Source organism: Ceratosolen solmsi, unplaced genomic scaffold, assembly GCF_000503995.2.
Source record: "Ceratosolen solmsi marchali unplaced genomic scaffold, CerSol_1.0 scaffold7, whole genome shotgun sequence".
NCBI classification, from domain to species: Eukaryota; Metazoa; Arthropoda; class Insecta; order Hymenoptera; family Agaonidae; genus Ceratosolen; species Ceratosolen solmsi.
The window spans coordinates 2,193,027-2,214,012 of NW_011948413.1; the positions used below are offsets into that span (position 1 = coordinate 2,193,027).

At 23.9% G+C, this 20,986-nt stretch overlaps 1 protein-coding gene across 1 annotated transcript in view; it reads left to right on the forward strand.

Moving 5' to 3' along the window:
- The window catches only part of vn (membrane-bound neuregulin protein vein), a 287,263-nt gene extending 270,705 nt beyond the window's left edge, over positions 1-16,558 (forward strand). Inside the window, exon 6 of the mRNA XM_011505896.1 lies at positions 16,151-16,558. Coding sequence (XP_011504198.1) covers positions 16,151-16,167 — 17 coding nt within the window. The 3' untranslated portion in view covers positions 16,168-16,558. The remainder of the gene's footprint in view (positions 1-16,150) is intronic.
- Positions 16,559-20,986: the final 4,428 nt, after the last annotated feature.

Here is a 20,986-nt window from a genome sequence, read left to right on the forward strand (position 1 = left end):
TTTTTGTGAGTGCTGGCAGTAAATAATATTTCAAATCGCAAACTTGCTCGGACTTGCCGAGTTTTGTTTGTAAACATCTTTCTCGAGTACCCGCCTTGGTCCGCACGTGCGGATCAGCCTAGGCGCACGTGGTGGTCAGCCTTGCTGCACGCGCGGTCAGTCTAGGCGCACATGCGGTACGCCGGACTGCGTGTATGACCTTTCTTTTGTTTGAAATTCATGGGACTGCTTCAATCCCGAACAGTGCTTATATATCGATAAAATATCTATTATTAAACGAAAAACTATGTAATAATATGATTAAAAATAGATCTTTATGAAAATTACTAGAAAGTAAATGTTTTTAGTTATTACGATAAAAATAATGTATTTATTTGATTTTCATTGACTGTATATATATATATATATATATATATATATATATATATATATATATATATATATATATATATATATATATATATATATATATATATATATATATATATATATATATATATATATATATATATATATATATATATATATATATATATATATATATATATATATATATATATATATATATATATATATATATATATATATATATATATATATATATATATATTTGTTAAAAATGTTATGTTATTTGTTATTTTTTTTGTAAATAATATTTATGCTAATAAATTAATATTTATTTATATTTATTAATATAATATATTCTAATTATACAATAAAATACTTTATAGTAGTACTTATATTAATAAGTATTACTTTATAGTAATACTTTTTGGAACTTTGGTAAAATAAAAATTTTTGTTATTTTTTTTGTAAATAATATTTATGCTAATAAATTAATATTTATTTATATTTATTAATATAATATATTCTAATTATACAATAAAATACTTTATAGTAGTACTTATATTAATAAGTATTACTTTATAGTAATACTTTTTGGAACTTTGGTAAAATAAAAATTTTTTCATCAAATTAATAATATTAATTTTTAAATTTATATATTTAAAACAATATTTTTTATATTTTAACGATCATCTATAATTCTACGAATTGAGAAGTATTTTTCTACGTACTTTGGAGACACGTGTATCCTGTTTTATTATATTTAATCTTTATTTATTTTTACCTTTTAAAATAAAGTAAATTATATTTCATATTTTCTTTAACTTTATTTTAATGATTATTGAGATTATGAAGACTTTCTTACTTTCATTTTAATAAAATAATCGAAGATATTATATTTTGTTTAAAAATCAAAGCTTTTATAAACATACGTTATATTTCATCTTATAAAGAACATCAAATAATTATTTTTTAAAGTAGGTAATTCTATTAATTTATGTAATTGATCATTAGTTCGGTATTGTCCAAAAAATTATCATTCATTATTATATGTTTTAATAATACTGAAAATGATTTACTTTACAACTTTAATTTAATGTACAAATTATTCAATCGATTCAAATTTTCTTAATCACAAATTATTTAAGCATGAATTAACAGCAATTTAATTGCTATATCTCAAGTAGCTATTTTATTGCAATATTCGAGAATAACTTAGTAATGTTCTAAATAAGCTATTCGCTAAAATATATTCTTAGTATTAAAAATAAATTCAGTTAGTTCTCCTAAATTTGCTCGCTATAGTGTGGTAAGCAGTCGCTATCACAAAATATCAGGCAATTATCATGAATATTAGAATCGAATTCGATTATGTAGCTCGAACAAATATATAATTTTCATGATCACCTTGACTAGCTAGCCACACTCAACAATAATCTTATAACAGTATTCACTCACACAAATCACCGTTCGAAAGGGATGCCTCTTCCTTTTCAAATAGGTAAAAGGAATTTCCCGCCCCAGTCATATCAACGATTTTCAAATAAAGCACTCCTAGGGTTCCTGCATCATTCGAGTGACACACAGTGCGCGTACACTCGTTGCGAATATCACATATTAGCGAATAACGACGAACGAGAGAGCATCCAAGGAATGAGCGACGGACTTTCGTGCGACGTGTTTGCTACACTCCTGGAGCAGGTGAAACGTGCCGTCTGGGAATCCCTCATTATTTGCCACGAATAGTTTAGTTGGGCACATTGTTGGTTACTTGCAAAGTTTGTTACGGGATACGCGCACTTCGTCCTCACTCTTCCATGTTAAGTGAATTGCGAATGTTATTGCCTTCTAAAGTAATGAAATAATATTGCCCCTTTTCGGTTGAGCTTCATTTGCTAAATGTTTATGTGGCTTGTATGTATTTATCTTAATTATTAATTGAATCAGAAAGAGCCGTCTTCCCTGCGGTCCCATTGTCATCGAAAATACAAAGTTAAGCTACCATACTCTTAGCAATATTCAGTTTTCGTATTTATTTAATGCATTGAACCATTAATTTTCACTCGATGCACTTAATAATATGAATATATGTTTAAAAATATAATATATCAAATACTGATTTACAATGATCGTTCTCATATAAAATAACTATTAAAATGTAAAAAATGAAAAACTAAATTTTTCATAATTCAAATGAATAATTGTATAAATATTTATAAAAATAAATCTTAATTTCATTTTATCTTCAGTTCATAATAATATTCATTATTTTATAAAATCATATATATTAATACTTAAAAGAAATTGTAAGCATTAATAATAAGAGTATTTATTACAAATAAATTTAATAATGTGTTTTAAATTTGAGCTATTTAATTAACTGATTAAACTAATTAAAATATGTAATAGTACGAAGTTTAATGAATACAAAGAAAAAGCAAATTCTCTTACAAGAAAATATTTCTTTATAATAAAAAGGAAAGTCATTTTCACACAAATATTATCGATTCATAAAAATAAAAATCTTTATTCGATATATAACCACTTTGTGTTCATTAAATAATAAAATAAAATAATAAATACGATTATTAATATATTTTATTAATAATAAATTATAATTTTTTTAAGTATCAAACTTTTTATATAAAGATTTATATAGGTAAACTAACATTAACAGAAATCAATTATTTTTATTAAACTAACAACAGAATTTTTTAATGAATGTTCGATAATTAAGCAATTTACAAATAAAATTGTAAAAGCAAGTGCGATTGCTTCTCATGTGAATCTTTAATACAATTTGATAAAAATGTTAAAAAGATTTTTTTAATTTATTGTTCACTTTATTTAAAAAGAATATTAAAATACTTAATTTAGAAATATAATCTTTATTCATTACTTTTATTTCTTTTATCAAATTAAATTATGGTATTTAAACTAAAATGCTTAATAGTATAAAACAATGTATTGATATGCATATAAACATATTTGCAATTTCTATTTGGAATGAATTATTTAATGAATCAAATGATAAATGTATATATAATATAATATAAATTTTAAAACACTTGCAAATACTTTAAAATATTTTGCAATAAATCATATATTATATTGTAATTTATTCAATTAAAAATATGATTCATTTTAATGATATCAATAATGAATTTCAAAATTTAATCGAGTAAAATTATAAAATACTATGCCTGATTTTACAATGTTTTTAAGCAAATGTAAATTTTTCAGAATGAAGTTATACTGTGATAACACCAAAGAATCGGATAAAGTTTTATGATGTACTTTATTAAAAGTTTTATGATCATGTAATTTTCATTTCAAAGTTTTTCATAAAATGAAATAAAAAATGGAAAAGTTGGAATTTCAATAAACCGAAACAATTTTTCTCAAAATTCTATATATGATAAAAACTTCCGCAAAGTTTGACTTTTTACATTTTCTTTCTTATAAAATTTAAAGCTACCAAAGCATACATGTTCGATAACAGCAACTGCATTTCATAATATAAATTTACCACAAAATCTTGATCTATGTTAAATTTCTCATTTATTTCAACTATCCGTATACTTTTAATATTTTATCCCCCATTTTGCATGCAATGTTAAATAGGTCAATCTGATTGTGAGACTCATAGATAAATAATATTTTCTATAATTTAAAATAACGTATATTTAATATCTATAATATGAATAATATAAACAACAAAACGCAGTCTAACGACATAAATTTATGAAATTCCACTTGACGTGAAAAGGCTTAGTCAAATAGCCATCCTTGCTATAAATTGTTTTGCTGCTTTCACAAGGATTGGAGACAATGCCTCGCAAGCATTTTCCTCGTTCGCGGTCGAAAACAAGCTGCAAAATTTTACAGTCAAGAAAAGTCAAGAAAATTATAATCAGAATAGAGAACAACAACAAGTATTCTCATGAAATTTATGTTAAATTCATCCGATGAAACTTCCTCGCCTCATGCCGTGCAATTTAAGTTTTCGCATTTGGAGCCTAGAATATATCAGACCCGAATGGCCTTGGCGTGATATCTTCCATCATGAAAGGTAAAATAACGTTGTCAATATCCATAGATGGTAAAAAACAGGTTGGAGTTAGGATTTCAAGTTATCTATAAAAAATGACGGCCCCGCGAGAGCTTGTTAACGATCTAATTGCTACAAAATTCCTTTGCTGCTTCTCAACATACCTATGCACATAGGAAAAACAAGTGGTGGTGTGGTCATACCCTGGGGAAAATCACCAACTTAAGTAGACTTGCACGAAACTTGGCGGGAGGGGAGATTGAAAAATAATTTCAACTGCCGCCGCAAGAACTTCCGTAACTCGCACTTGAATTATTATTATTAACGAAAAGCACCGGCCGGACAGAGTATAAGGACGGGTCTGGTGCTACGTTTTTATGTAGTTGATCATAGTAACTTAAGGCATTCAGAGATATTGTGAGATTCTTCGTCATAGTGATACAGTAATACTTGCACAGATGCGATTCCCATGCAAATTCCCATTTTCATAGAAACGCAAAACATATTGCTTGTATTTATGAAAGTGTTTTTAAATTAAAAAAATAGCTGATAAATGATTTTTGGTTAATGCAAGATGTGTTAAACTTTCCACCGTTAGCTTTCATCTTTAAATTCACACAGATATTGCTAGAAAATTAATTTTCTATTATTGAAATGAAGTATACATTATAAATAAAATTATGTATTTAATTACATTATATATTATTCTATATTGTTGAATTTTATCACATACTATTGTATTATATATTGTGTACTATTATATATTATATATTCTATATAAAGTTATATATTTTAATGTATACTTTCTATAAAAGATGTAAGATTTATTATAGAAAATTATTATTTGAATATTTAAAATTCCGTAATAATACTTTACTTAAATAAAATTTTTTCATTCATGGAAACAAGTACATTTTGTATTTATGAATATATTATTTCTAAAATCATATATTGAAAATTTGTATTTGTATACTAATGAACATATAGATTAAAAATTTTATTTATTGCTTTAAAAATATTATTTATTTTATTTATTTATTGAACATTAATATTTTGTCATACTCATCATTTATATTTTCAACAACTACTGTATTTTAAATGATTATATCTTTAATATTACAAATGTTTTACCACACTTTTGCGTTCTCATAACCAATAATCATTTATTAATAATATATATTTATTTGTATGAACTTTTAACTATAACTCAGTTAAAAATTTATCTAAATTAAATATAATATAGTCTTAAAATACTTGTCTAACTTCGTATGTAATTAAAAATACAATCAAAGTATAATTATGATTTTAAAATAACGTCGAAATTCTAATAACAAAGAAACGTAAAAAACTATTTACAAAAATAAATACTAAATCAAAATTGTTTGTTTATAAGATGTAAATTTAGAAAAATATTGAAAATATAATATAATCATTATATAATTGAAAATATCTTTGATGATGTTATTATAAACTAAAATAATAATTAAAATATATTTCCAAGTAAGATATATTCTAAATAAATATTTAAATGTATTATTTGTATTAATATATAATTTTATCTTTTATCCTAAAATATAAGAAAATTCAAAATAATAACCGACCTGTGAAGGTTAGTATATAATTTTGATTTGAATAGTTTTTATTTTATAAAATATTCGAAATTATATACATTTTCATTTTAAATTTGGACTTCAAAAATCCGAAAAAGATTTAATTAATATTTATGCAGATTATTATTTTTATTTTCATGAAAAACAGTATGCATTATAACTACTTTATTTATTTGAAGATGTAATTATACAAATATTTATTGGTGGAATACTTCTGTTACAACTACCTACATAAAATGCTATAACTTATACTTTATTTTAAAAATATACCCAGCGTAATTTACATCAATTAAGATTAAAGAGATTTTAAATTCTACTATAACACAATTTAAGACTAACATTTATTGTACTTTTCATTACAATCAGACTTATTTGTTACAACGATTGTTATTCTATAATTAGCAAATGTAAATACTTGCAGACAAATTTTTTAGATGTTTTAAATGTAATATAGTTCCATTTTATCTTATTAATTAATTTAAAATTTCATCAGTACTTCATAAAAAAGAGATTTTTAATAATATTAATGCTTTCTAAATGTTTCATACTAATATTTGTTAAATACATTTATTACATTTCATATAACTCATTAACTATTACTATAATAGCTTATTATCATATCTGTCATCATATCACACTATTAACATACAATAAAGTGATTGACTATAGTCATATAAGAAAAATATATTTAAAAAAATAGGGATTCAAATATAATCCCACAAAAATACTTAATAAAGCAATGTTTAATTAAGATACCTTTACACCGCAAAAATTTTCTTTATACATCAAGCTGGTGTTAGTTCGTCAAACCGAGTAAAATATCATGATTTTCGTGCACTCACACTCTAAAGATAAAAATTACACTAATATTAGTAGGTACGCACAATCTGTATGGCAACCCAATTATGGTATTTTGATTTCAATGCCGACAATTTTCTAAGTGACGTTGTGTGACCACGACAAAAATGTAGTCATATTCCTCTTTTAGACCAAACAGAACTAAATTTTCCCTGTATTAAATAGTGAGTAAAATATTAAAAACTAAAGAAAAATAAAAAACGGTGAAAATGCAAGAAAGATAAGGAAAAAGACAGAAAAGAAGAAATTTGCAGGAAAAGCGAACTCATCAAACCGAGCTTTACAAAAAAATGACATTTGACCAAATATGCTTTACTGTAAATTCATAGATATTCGTATCAATAAATAACTATTTATTATGATTTAATATCATTTATTATTATTATTCGGAATATTATAATGATGATATCAAATAGTAATATTATGAATATCGAACAATAATAGTAAAAACATTATTTTATAAAAATGAAAAAACTTCCAAAAAAAAAATTTTAATCCATTAATTTCATAAAGATAAAGTAAAGATATTATTTTCAGAAAACATTAAAAGGAAATGATAAGAAATTATACGTATTCAGCGTTTTTTAAGCATCCACATTCTATTTATAAATAATGACGTACACTTTTAATAAATTAATTTCAAATGTGTATTAATTCATAGACATTCATTTAAATATCATTTTTTTAATATTATTATCAATATAACATTGTTGTTTTGTAATTAATTAATTATATTCACTTAAATATTTCAAATATGTTTTAATAATTTTAAAAATTAATTTTCGTAATATTATTGATTAAATAATAATTATACATTTTATATTTTTAATTATATATTAATAAGTACATTCCATTTTATAAAACTGAATGATTCTGAATGATACCTATAATTGACATATATCGTATACGTGAAATATTTATAATTAAGAACATAACGATCTAATGTTTAATAAAATAGTAAAAAGATTCTTTTTTTGAAACAATTTGATTTCAACAAAATATACTTTAATAAATTTAATTTAAAATTAGATGATTGATTACATGTATTTTTACAGTAGAACTGAAAAATTGCCTTAAAATATATAAATTAAATTTTATATGTCAAACTTCAATTAAATTTTTAAAATAATAATGATTCAATATTATGAAAAAGTTAATATTCTGATGATTTTGTCATTATTAAAATAATATTTAAAATTCTAAAGTATCTCAAAGAGATACAATTTTTTCTTTATATAATACAGCTAAAAAATATATTATGTGAGATTATATTAATATTTTTTAATTCAAGTGTTGAAAAGTATGAAAATATAGAATTTTATGAAAAGTCTAATTTCAATAATACTAACATTTTTCTTTGTATAAAAATATCTAATGATTCGTCCCAAAAAATAATATTAAAATAATTCTCAGTACAGTAAAACTAAAAAACCAGGAACTATAATTGAAATAAGCTAATGCTTATATATTATTAGAGTATACAAGAAATAAATCAAGCCGCATTAAACATAAAATCTCACGTTATCCCTTACTTTCGCAAAACAGCTATCTTATGCTCTCAGTGCAAAGAAAAGCACGGTAGATTTTTGCAAACGTTTGATAATCGCTAAATTTTCTATCGTATATTTCGACATAGATTTCATCTTCGTGTATAAGACCATTTTCCACTTCTGCGCATCGAAAATTAATAATCTCTCATAAAACTACTAAAATGACGATTGAGATATCCTACCCGAATTTTATTCACAAAATGCGTGAATGCATTCACTGGAAGTGCTTTTGCCAGTACGTAAAGAGTTTCAAATAAACGAGACAGATAAAGAGAAAGAGCGAGAGGGGGGAGAAAGAGAGGAAGATAAGGAACGATATAGTAAAGCAGATTTTCGGCGAGCACCATCAGCGCTGTGTAGAGGAGTAGCACACAGTCCAGTCTGTTAAGTCGAAGCCCCTGATATATCACTGTAGCCCTATTTTCCCTTCTATCTCGGCTCTTGCTCGCTTCTGCTCCCTGAGGGACAAACTTTTCAGAAAAGTCGGCCCTACCCAGAATTCCGGAAGCACCAGCCGCTCTAATCCCTACATTTCCGCACCAACGAGCGAGTCAAAAGGAGATGCAACGAGCAAAAAGAAAAAATGCCTGAATTTCTGTCCACGTATATACATCGTAATGTAGACGCACGTCACGTACCCCGTTTGCACACGTATGTATACATTTGTATAAACGGACGTAATGCATACACATGATTCCCATTTCCAGACTATATTTATAGCTACAGATCAATTTTTTTAACAACACATTTATAATAAAATTTATTTTAAAAACAAAATAATAAAATTATTAAAATACATATAATCTATATCAAAATTTTAAATATATAACAAACATTGAATAGGATCTATCTACTAACATAGAAAGTGATTTTCAAACAATATATTTCATTTCTGCTTTGGTCAGGATTATATAATAAGCATATTTCTCTAAATACTGCATATGTCGTGTATATACTTCATTCGAACGACGACGTTCATAAATGTAAGTCATACATTGTACTAAAAGTCCTTTGACATTGATTTCCGCGATTTAAAAATAAATAAGTTTTCAGTATATCAGAACTCGATTTATATTATTTAACGAGAGTGATATTCAAACGGATATTAGACAATATAATTAGTCTGTTACTCAATTCAGCCTCCTACAGAATTATATTAGCCTAGAATTTCTGTATTTTACACTATTCTAGCTTAAAGCCTTTGTCTGATATGAATTTCTACTATTACTTGCTAGCAAAATTCAAGATTAGAAATTATATTATTGATATTTTATGCAAAATAGAATCATATAGAATTATCTTGCTTGTCAAAGACAAATATGATAATCAGATAAAATAATTATATATATTTCTTACCTTTAGTAATATTCAATCCAAATACTTTATTTACATTCTAACTGTAGGAAATAAAAATTAGTAAATAATTGAATTTTATCTCTAGGAAACTTAATTTATCATTATATAACAATTAAAATAAGTAAAGAAAACTTCCTTTTGGGAATACAGTTTTGCGTCTGACTCATCCTGTGGTTTATCTACTACAACGATCGACTAAATATATTATAGGCAAAGCATAGTTTTTAATATAAGTTGTCTATTTATAATTAAAATTGTATAACTAATTTAAATAACAAAATTCTAAAATATATCATTTTTTTAATTTCACTAGTAAATTTGGTTAATATATGGTTATAAATAGAACATTAATATTCGGTCAAAAATTATTTGGCAATTTTCACCATTAATCATAATTTTAATAAATTAATTTTGAATATCAAATATCAATATAGAGACTACTTAATATTTCAACTTTTCACAAAATTCTTTTACATTACGAGATTCAATTATATCTATTGGAAATACGTTTATGCGGTATGTAATTTATGAATTATATTAATCTTTGAAAATTTGATTTTAATATACGACATATAAATTATTATATAATTATATATGCAAATTAATACAAAACTGTTTATAATAATAAATCAAAAGTTGAATAGTTACTTGTATAAATAAACTTGACGGATTAATGAATAAACTTGTATAATTTTTCATAAGCATATTTTTTTATATAATAACAAATTTTTTATTGTTTCGTATCAAAATTTTTCGTAAAACTTATGAAGTATGTTGTACTTAAAATTTCTTCTATCAAAAATTTTATTTATACTCATGAATATAGTGAGAAGATCATATTTGAAAAGTCCTATAGCTTTTTAATTATGATAGGATAATATAGAATATATAGCAATGTAGAATAATATAACAATGTAAAAATTAAACGGTTCACTATAGTTTAAAAAATATATGAAACTCATACATTAGTAATTTAGTGAATAATGTTCTTAAGTTTATGTTTATAATCTGAACTTTATAATTGAATTAAAAGAAAAAACAAAATTAATGAGCTAGAAGATATAACCGTATTTGACTATAAATTGACTTTTCCACTTGTTGCATAAAATAATTTACTAATGACTAATAGATTTTATTATTTATAATAAGATAATCATTTTGATATTTTATATACGCTTAATCTATATTACTAGCTTATAAAACAATGAAATACTAAAAAAGAGATATAAAATCCAATACAGGCAAGTCGTATATAAGCTTTCAGTAAAGTATTATCGCATATGCGGTGGAGAAATCGAAACTCTCTAGGTTTTTACATTCGGATAGTATATATATATATATATATATATATATATATATATATATATGAATTTTGCGCTTGCATTTCGAAACCGAAAAGGGTAAGATAAGCAGTAAGTAGGAAAAGAATGATCTCATAATGGAGAATATAACATTTTTCATAGGTGAAATATCAAAATATTATTTATATTACGAAATTATATATATATAGTTCTAGCCACAATATTTTTAGATCAAGTGGTTTACCGATACTATTAATTTTTAATAGTGATTTATGGGAATTCGAATAAAAATTCTAAATATAATTATTTTAATCACATTTATGATATAAGTATTATAAATAATAAATAATAATATAATAGTTATAAAAATAATAATAATTAATTATAAATAATACTATAATTTTGTGCTATCAAAAATAATTGTAATCTTAAATAGAGTTATCAAAATTCAAAATAATCTTTTAAAATTAAAGATAATCAAATTAAGTCAAATCTTGAAATACTTAGTAAATAATTTATAAATTTGGATCGACAAATTTTATTTTATTTTTATCGTTACGGTATCACAAACCCTTAATATTATAATTAATACTTAACATAAATGCGCTAATTTTATTTTAATATCAAATTCATTGTATTTGGTAAATAAAATTAAAAAAATTTTCAGCTTCTATTTAAAAAATTACTATATATAAAATGTAATATACATAAATGTTTATTTTAAAAGTATGACCAGATTTTATAAGTAAATATACAATTCGATTGAAAAATAATTAAAATTTTTATTAATAATTAATTATTATTATTATTATCAATAATGAATTTAAAAAAATGAAATATTAATCAGAAGGAATTAAATCAAACATACGATAAAAATCTTATATAAGTTGTCTCAATTATAACAATGAAATTAAAATTGAATCATTATACCACCAAATAAAAAAAAATCGAAATTCTAGACCCATATCGGTTAACGAAAATCGGTTAACAATTATGGCTTGAATCGATAATACATGTAATAAATACTTCATTAATCTCATACGAAATTACTTTAAAATAAAATTTTAATAGATTTACAAAACACATATTTTTCTCCGAGTATATAAGTTGCACTAATCGAAAAAGAGTCAAAAACTAATTCACGTAACGTGTTGGGAGACTTTTATAAAATTTGTATTTCAGTGAAGTGCAAGCAACATTAACTCTGGAACTTTTACTTAAACTACCACTTTACTCAACTATTTACTCTTCGTTTATTATAAAACTTAGTGAATCTGCTTACTCAGTTTCACTCTCTTCTTCCATCTTTCTGCTTCTTTGACTTTATTGCTAGTTCGCTTGCTCTTGACTTCTCTTTCATTACATTTTTTTCACAAAGAATATCAAAATTACCAACGATTCTGTTGAAAAATTCATGTTTTAACTTTGGTCTTCTGTACCAAATCAAACTCCAGCCACGTATGCAAAGTACAAATGTTACTAATTTGAAGAAGTGGTAGGTCAAGAAGTAATAGACATTACGTCAAATAGCAACACGAGCATATGCAAGATATTATATATATATATATATCCATTCACCTAAATTATCCCATCCGTAGTCTTAAAAAGAACGGAAAAAATGTGCCTTTTCTATTTTCTCGACACGCGAGAGTTAAGTGGATATATCGGCGGGTTATATGTGAATTCACAATCTAGTATAAGAATATAATGCACCATTGCTGTTTCCAATGCTGTTGCTACTACATGTGCTACTGCCGCTGTAATAGCATTTTGCGTTAAAGCACAATTTCCATCTAGGTTTCCTACTCGTTAACGAAAAGCTCAAGATACGCAGGGCTTTCTCACCGATTCCATTAGCCTGACCTCCACATAGCTTCAAATATATATTGCATAATAGTGTGCTTCGAACTCTCGACAATAAGACGAGAAATTGCAAAGAAACGGAAACAAAGAAAATGGTAGATAGGAAACAAAGGTGTGTTAGGGGAGGCGGCGAAAGGGATAGGATTTTATACAGAAAGACGGAAACAACAGAATGAGAAACGTAACGAAAGTGTGAAAAAGAAGGAGAAAGAAAGTGGAAACAGATTGTTACGGTATATAATACTGAGGGAGGAATCTAAGGAGAGATAAATGAAGGAGAGCTGCTGCTAGCGAACTCGGCAGGAAAGCTTTAAGAAATTCTATTATTTCGAAAGTAACTACGAGAAGGCACGCCAAACATAACGGGAAAGAGAGGAAAGCTAAAAAACAGAAGACGACGCATTGATACTTCTCGTAGAAGCTATTCGTTATTAATCAATGGGAGTGTCCATTATTATGAAATACTTTACTAATGCTAAGTTCTTTTTTATCAAAATACATTTCTTATTTAAATAAATACTTAGTAAATTTTATTTACTTTTAGAATTAAAAATATTTCGTGTGTAATGTTATTGGAAGATTTTAATTAAATTTCCTTATTGTTTTATCAAAAGATGATACATTCATTATTTATATATTTTCACTCTTATATTATATAAAATAAAATAAAAAGTAATTGTCATAATATACTATCTAATTACGCTTATATTTAACTTATATATTAATGTAACAAGACGCAACTTTTCCATCAACATAATATAAAACACTAAATTAAAATTGTAATTAGATTAAAATACAGAGAACTGTAGTAATTAATAATATAATATTAAAATTTTTATTATTTTTATTTATTCTATTGTATTTTATTTAAATATCATTGCAAAATATAAACTACACTGATGAAAGTCTTAAATTTATACAATTAAACAGACGTGTAAAATAAGTCATGTATACCTAAAATATTAGTGTGAAAATACCACAAGCTCAATTTATTATAAAAACTGTTACAAAATACTTACATAAATTTCATTTAAATACTACAATTTATACAACCCCATCCAATGAGTCTCATCTGAAATCTATTATATTTTCAACGGTACTATGATTAAAAAATGTCCACTTGTAAAATTTCCATCATACGCCTTCCATAATGAAAAAACAGAGATATTTTTTTAACTATTGCATTGTTTGTTTATCTTCTTCTGAAGAAAATAGTCATCTGGATTAATACACTACTTTAAGATAAGTATATAATAGGCCCTAGTAACAATTAAGTTACAATTATATGACAAATTGAAAACGCAGGGGGGAGGGGGTAAATCACTCCAGACCTACCAAAAAGTAATTAACAATGAGAAAAATATGATACCTAGATGTACTATAACTTGCTACATATTCTACTTGTTTTATAATAATGATTACTGTTAGATCAATAAATAGAATACAGAATATGGATAAAATTTTTATTTTCTTTCGGTAAATACAGACTGTATAACGTCCAACAAACTGCAGGTGGTTCATTCTGGCTTTATCCTCAATCTCAATACAGACATCAAGTAACAAACACTAGAATAAACATTTCTTTGTAGTTTTAACAGTATTGTATATTGCTATAATATAAGATGATACAAATTACTAAATCGAAAAATTTCTTTATATATAAGTAATGTCAATATAAATAAGCATTACACAAAACATTTTAATATTTATAGTGTATTTCAATAAAGCTCTCAAATATACTTACAAAATTAAGTCGCTTTGTTTCATGTAAATTCATATATTGGTATCAGTTTGATAACTACTCTATTTACTTATTTGAAAAGATAAGAATAAAAATAAAACATTCTGTAGCATTGTCTAGAATACAAAGAACATTAACTTTTAACATGATAATTTGTATATCTTGACGAGCTATGAAAGTAAAAAGACTAAAGTATATATGTTAATGTAAAAAATATTTCTAATATTTTAAGAAAATGCTTTAATCTAACTACAACACCGTTAATATAATTTAGATTCAATATTAGTTAAATATAAATCGCGAAATATTTACATATACATTTCTATAGGCTAATTATTATTAAATTAAAATTTATAAATTAAAGACTACAAAACTAAAACATTTGACTAGGTTCATAGTAAAATTAGATTAACAAAAAATGTAATTATCCGTTAAAGATCCAATTATCTAAAATAATTATAAAATTTACTGATCTATTATTATTATTATTATTTTTTGATAAATTTCAATGATTATACAAAAGAATTTTTATTAAAATAAATAATAACTAAATACTTTTTTAGTTATATATTACATAATTGCTGCAAATAAATATCATTGAAATAGTGTATTTAAGAATTCAATTGACTGATTTAAAAATATGGCAAATATAATTTGACTAGTTTATAGTTGAATAATATAATTATATAATATAATTGAAGATATATTTAATTGCAAAATTTTTTTATTTTAAGTATTAAATGGATTTACAGTACATCAACGAAATTATTAACAATATTAGATGTTATATATTTCTTGAAGCAGAGTATAGTGAAATGTAATCAAGTGTATATAACATTATAATAAATGAATTGAATATTTGCATACCCTAAGTAATTTAATAAATATTTTGTATGGAAGTTTCTTGCACTTTTTTTGTTTATAAAAAACTTTTACAAATACATAATTATGCACTTTGGTAAGATTTGACTTAAAATTATTGATTTGACGAAAATATATTACCCAGTCAAAATCTAAATAAATATGGAAAATTCATTTTCATTTTCATAAATATCATTTTCAAAATGGATACCAGTTTTCATAATGACTTAAATATACTGAGAGTATGGTATTTTTAAACTCAGATTCTAAAGCTTTTCATTTTTTAAATTACTTTTATTTAAACTGGTATCTATTTTGAAAATTATATTTATCCAATTGATACTAAAATTAAATTCTATATAAAATAAATATATAAATAAAATAAATAAATATTAATTACTTGAAAAATCATTCAGCAATATCAGAGAGTACAAGTATAGCCCAATAATAAATTTTTCGATGTTCATTGTATTATATCAGCATTTATAGTATCATTCATAATACCTCAAAATAACTAATAAGTAAGAAATGCAATTACTTCGTGCGCAACATAAGGATGCAAGATACATATATCACGGTGCAAATTCACATTCTTCCAATGTTATTTTTTTCAGCTTTCGGAGAGGAATAAGATCCAAAGCACCGTCATGAGAGAGTGAGTGAGAGGGAGAGGTTGTCGAAAATAAACTCTTGGCAACTCGATGCGCCATGCAGCGACGATGGCGACTGGATATTTTCGCCCCGTGCCAACATCAAGGGAATGGGAACACGCGACGGAAGTCTCGGCGGCGCCGCCCAACCCACACCCACAACGCGGAAAGGAAATACGAGAAAGAAGCTGACGGCGGCCGCTGGAGAGGCCCGTCTGGAAAAGCGTCCGTTAAATGACGACGCGTGCTTTTTTGGCGAGGAAGAGACGCGCACACCTTCGTCATTAAATCGTTTCTCTCACTCTTCGCGCGCTGCTTATTCGAGCTCCTATTGGGCTTCGAGATTTTTCATACATGGATAATGATGCGAAGTTCACTCACGTCCAGGTACATCTAAGGTCACCGATGAAAAGTGTTCTTTACTTATACTAGATTAAATTACTCAAGCTGTCGTATTTGTCTAGATTTAAAAATATTCTCCGACTATTTTGATGCTTTCCAGTACTTATTATTATCAATATATTGCATCGATGAGTTTTCGCAGAAGTGCCTGGATTACGAAATGAACTGTATAATGATTATTCAGTAAAGCCATATCATTTCCATTTATATTTCGAAACATAATTTCTTATTTACGTATCGATACACAAAAAAGTATACAAGAAATATTCTGGCGCAAATTGAGCTTCATAAAGAATAAATCATTGACTGAAAATTTTCTTTATTCGTTTATCTTAATGTAAGGGCACTTGGGTAGAAAAATTGATCGATAATTTAATATTATGCAAAACGCCAAATATTAGATTTATTCTTAAAAATAATATTTTGCAACGATATTTAACAAAAAATTATTAAATTGTACAATCAACTAGGTGCGTTTATATTTTTTTTTATAATTAACATTTTTCTGCAGCTTAATGAATTAATTCATCTAATATAAAATAAATACTTTCTATTAGTATAAAATCTTGGATTCTAATATATATTACTATTATTGCATATAATGTGTTCATTAATACATCGTTTTTTAAAAATAATAACATCTATAATAATGAATATATATTATAATAACTTTTATAAATTAATTTGTAGCATATATTTACTAAAAGTATTTAAAAGAATACAATAATATTTATGTATGAAGTTTGTAAATAAAGTTTTATTTAATACGCTTCAAAAAAGATTCAAAAATTGAAAATATAAATGGGACAAAATAAAAATTTTAAATGGGCTGAATCAGAAAAAAGTCTTATAACTAAATTACAAAGCCAAATTTCCTAAAAATCTTATTATATGCCGAATTTAACAATAGAATCTAATTCTTGCAATAAAAACAGAGTGCAAAGTGAATTTCACACTCAACGTGTAATGAAGAGAGCTAATATGAAGTACGAAAAGGAATTTCCGAATCTGCCTTGAACCAATGTACAGAGTTGAGATTCATATTCGAAACAGCAATATAATTTTACCAAGCAAAAATTCATTAAGAGTCAAAATAAATAAACGGGAATTCGGCAAATTTTATTATATTTTTTAGTAAAACTTTATCCATAACTTAGATTTTGAGTTAAAATATAAATTATTTTATATTCAAATATTCAAACTTTTTATAAAATCTCAAATTACGCAGTACGTAAAAAATTTGACTAAATTAAAAATAAAATACATATACGAGCGTGCATGTATGCGCACGCGCGCATGGATGAATATATCGATTTTATTAGTTTCAATCTATTCAAAACTTTATTTAAACGAATAGCGATTTCTGTAACTTTTAATGAACGTATCATTAATATCTAAATTATTTATGTTAATAAATATTTATTTTATTTTTTACATTGTCGTTAAAAATTATGACCTAAAATTTAAAATATTGTATTTTTTACTATTTCACGACATTAAATGTATTCTGTAAATTTCTTAAATTTCTTATATGCACATTAAATATATGTAATACATCAATATATTTTTAAATAATAAATTCGGTATACTACAACAGTTCAAAAGAGTTCGTTCATAAAACAGTTCATAAAATTACATTTTAAACAAAACTAATTACATTGTAAATATAAGTATACAACTGTTGGTATTGTAGACTTATATTATCATTAGAGCTAAAGCCACAAGTCGGTATTGAATTTTTACAAATTTTAGATTCTGTATAACTTTCTGTAATATCAAAACAACATTTTTATATTAACAATTTTATATTAAATTTTAATATATTATGTGTATTATTATAATCTATATTTTTAACCATTGACAAAATTTATGACAGTATATCTTAACTAAAATCTGAACTAAACGAAATTTTGTTCATAACTAGTTAATACCAAGTTTATCATTTACATATATATATCATTATATGACTTATTTTTAACGTGCATCTTATGCATGAGAATAGATCTTTTTTATATTTAAGTATGATAAAAAAACATAAGAAAAATTAAAAATTAAGATGCCATTATCTAAAATTTCATCGTATGCTTATTTTATATGAGTTACTTATACCACGTACTTATACTACGTTGAATAATTGAATTGTCAATTTTATTTCTCTGTAAATATTTCTATAATATTCTATTTTTTAAAAAAAGTATATCTAATTATATTTCTAATAAAATTTATAAGTAAGATTCTTATGTTATGTAAGTAATTGAGAATTATTAATAGAATGAAAACATTCATACAATATATAACTTTAGCTATATACAAGCATCTTGCGTTAATTGAATTAATTATTGTTTCCATTTAACTCTATCTATTATAATTTCTCTGAATGACTATAATAATTATAATCTCAACATTAAATTTTCTATTACCAATTCTATTAAATTTTTTTACGTTTTACAATCTTTATAAATTTATAAATTTATAAATTATAATCTTATATTATATTAAATCTTTATAAATTCTATTGATATATCTGTTATATACGACTTACATAAAAAAAGATTATTTTTATAAATTTGTAATGGGTGAAACTAGCAACATTTAAGAAATCCACAGATAAATTTTAAAATTATTTTATTAAATAATTTAAATAAATTTAACTGTTTTCGTTTAAAATTCAGTATATCTGTTAATAGTAATAATAAACATAACATAAATTGAACGTGTCAGTAATGAACTAAAAATATAATTAAATTTGTCTTTTAATAATTAATAAAATAAATCGTATTGATTATTGCAATATAAAATTTTTCATTAATCTTCTTTATAATTCGTAAAAAAATCATCAATGAAAATGACAATGCATACACAAAAAAGTATTTTTAAATACCATCCTTACTCTAATACCTAAGTTAAGATTATCAGCGAAGACAGATTATTTAATTTCATGAATTTTATTTACTTTTAAATTTTGATATAATAATAAAGTAAAATTTCAATTATAATTAATAATAATAAATATTTTTAAATCAAATGTATAATCCAATAAATATTTATTTGGGCATAAAAAACATTTAAAAAATATTAAATTCTCGATATTAAAATTATATTAATACCTAAAATATCAACTAATTATTTCTATGCATAACAATTCTTGATTTATGAAATCATACTATAAAATATGTAAGTTGTTAATGACTACAGTTAATCTAATAGTATTCAACAGAAAACATTAAAGTTGATTGTATAAGTTAATATCAATTAGTAGAACTTAATAAAATTTTTATACTCATAGTGTTAATTTATAAAAAAACTAACTCAAAACAAATGTAAACTATTTTCTGAAGATCGAGAGAAACATGTGATAACATGAGTAGAGAGAAAATTTCACTTATCAAAAAATACAATACTACACTTAAAACATGTAACCATAGTATTATAAATGTCCGTGCAAGCTTACTAGTGCCGCTGAATTTAAATTGAATAAACCATAGCTCTTTTTGTTGAAAGTAATTCAACAAACAGATTTATAAAAACTTTATATACCAAAACTAGATAACTTTCTTTCCCAACAAATTTAATTCTAATCGATAAGAGTAGAAAACTGTACCGTTTGAAAAAATTATTGGTATATTAAATAAATATATTTATTATCAGAATTAATAAATCAAGCTAACATGACAAATTTATCTAAAATATGTGTAATTATAATATGTAAACTTATAAAGATTATAAATTATATAATAATTAATTAAATGAATCAAGATTTTTTATAGCTATTTTTCTATGTGCTCATAAAACTTACCCAATTACATCTTTGTCAATCGCTACAGTTTTCAAAAATTAAAAGAATAAACGAACTAAAAAATTTCATGTAATTCGAGGACCACTATTATAGTGTCATGCATACACAGAAATGATTATAAAATATTTAATATTTAATTTATGGTATTATATATATATACTAAAATAATTACTTCAATTTTTCTATTTACTAATGATTTAAACATTCTGTTGTATTTGTAAAATAAAATATTAATTTATATTTTATAAATTTTTATACACAATATTTTACAGATATCTTTGTACATAAATAAATTAACTCTTATCTATTTTTTGTTCATCTCCAATGAAAACAAATGTATATATAATTATCAGTCTTTATGACTGCCTTTGAAGAATTATTTTCATAATAATTTTGAGTTATTACATAATAATAATAAATAAATCAAAAACATTCAATAAATAAATTATATTGTATTTTATTTATCTGATGCATTATTTATTTATTTATTGCGATATAGATATTACTAATGATGAATGGAATAACTCAAAATTATTTAAAATTACAGCATATTATAGAATTATTCCAGTTACACAAACGTTTATTACGTCTACCCTTGTCAA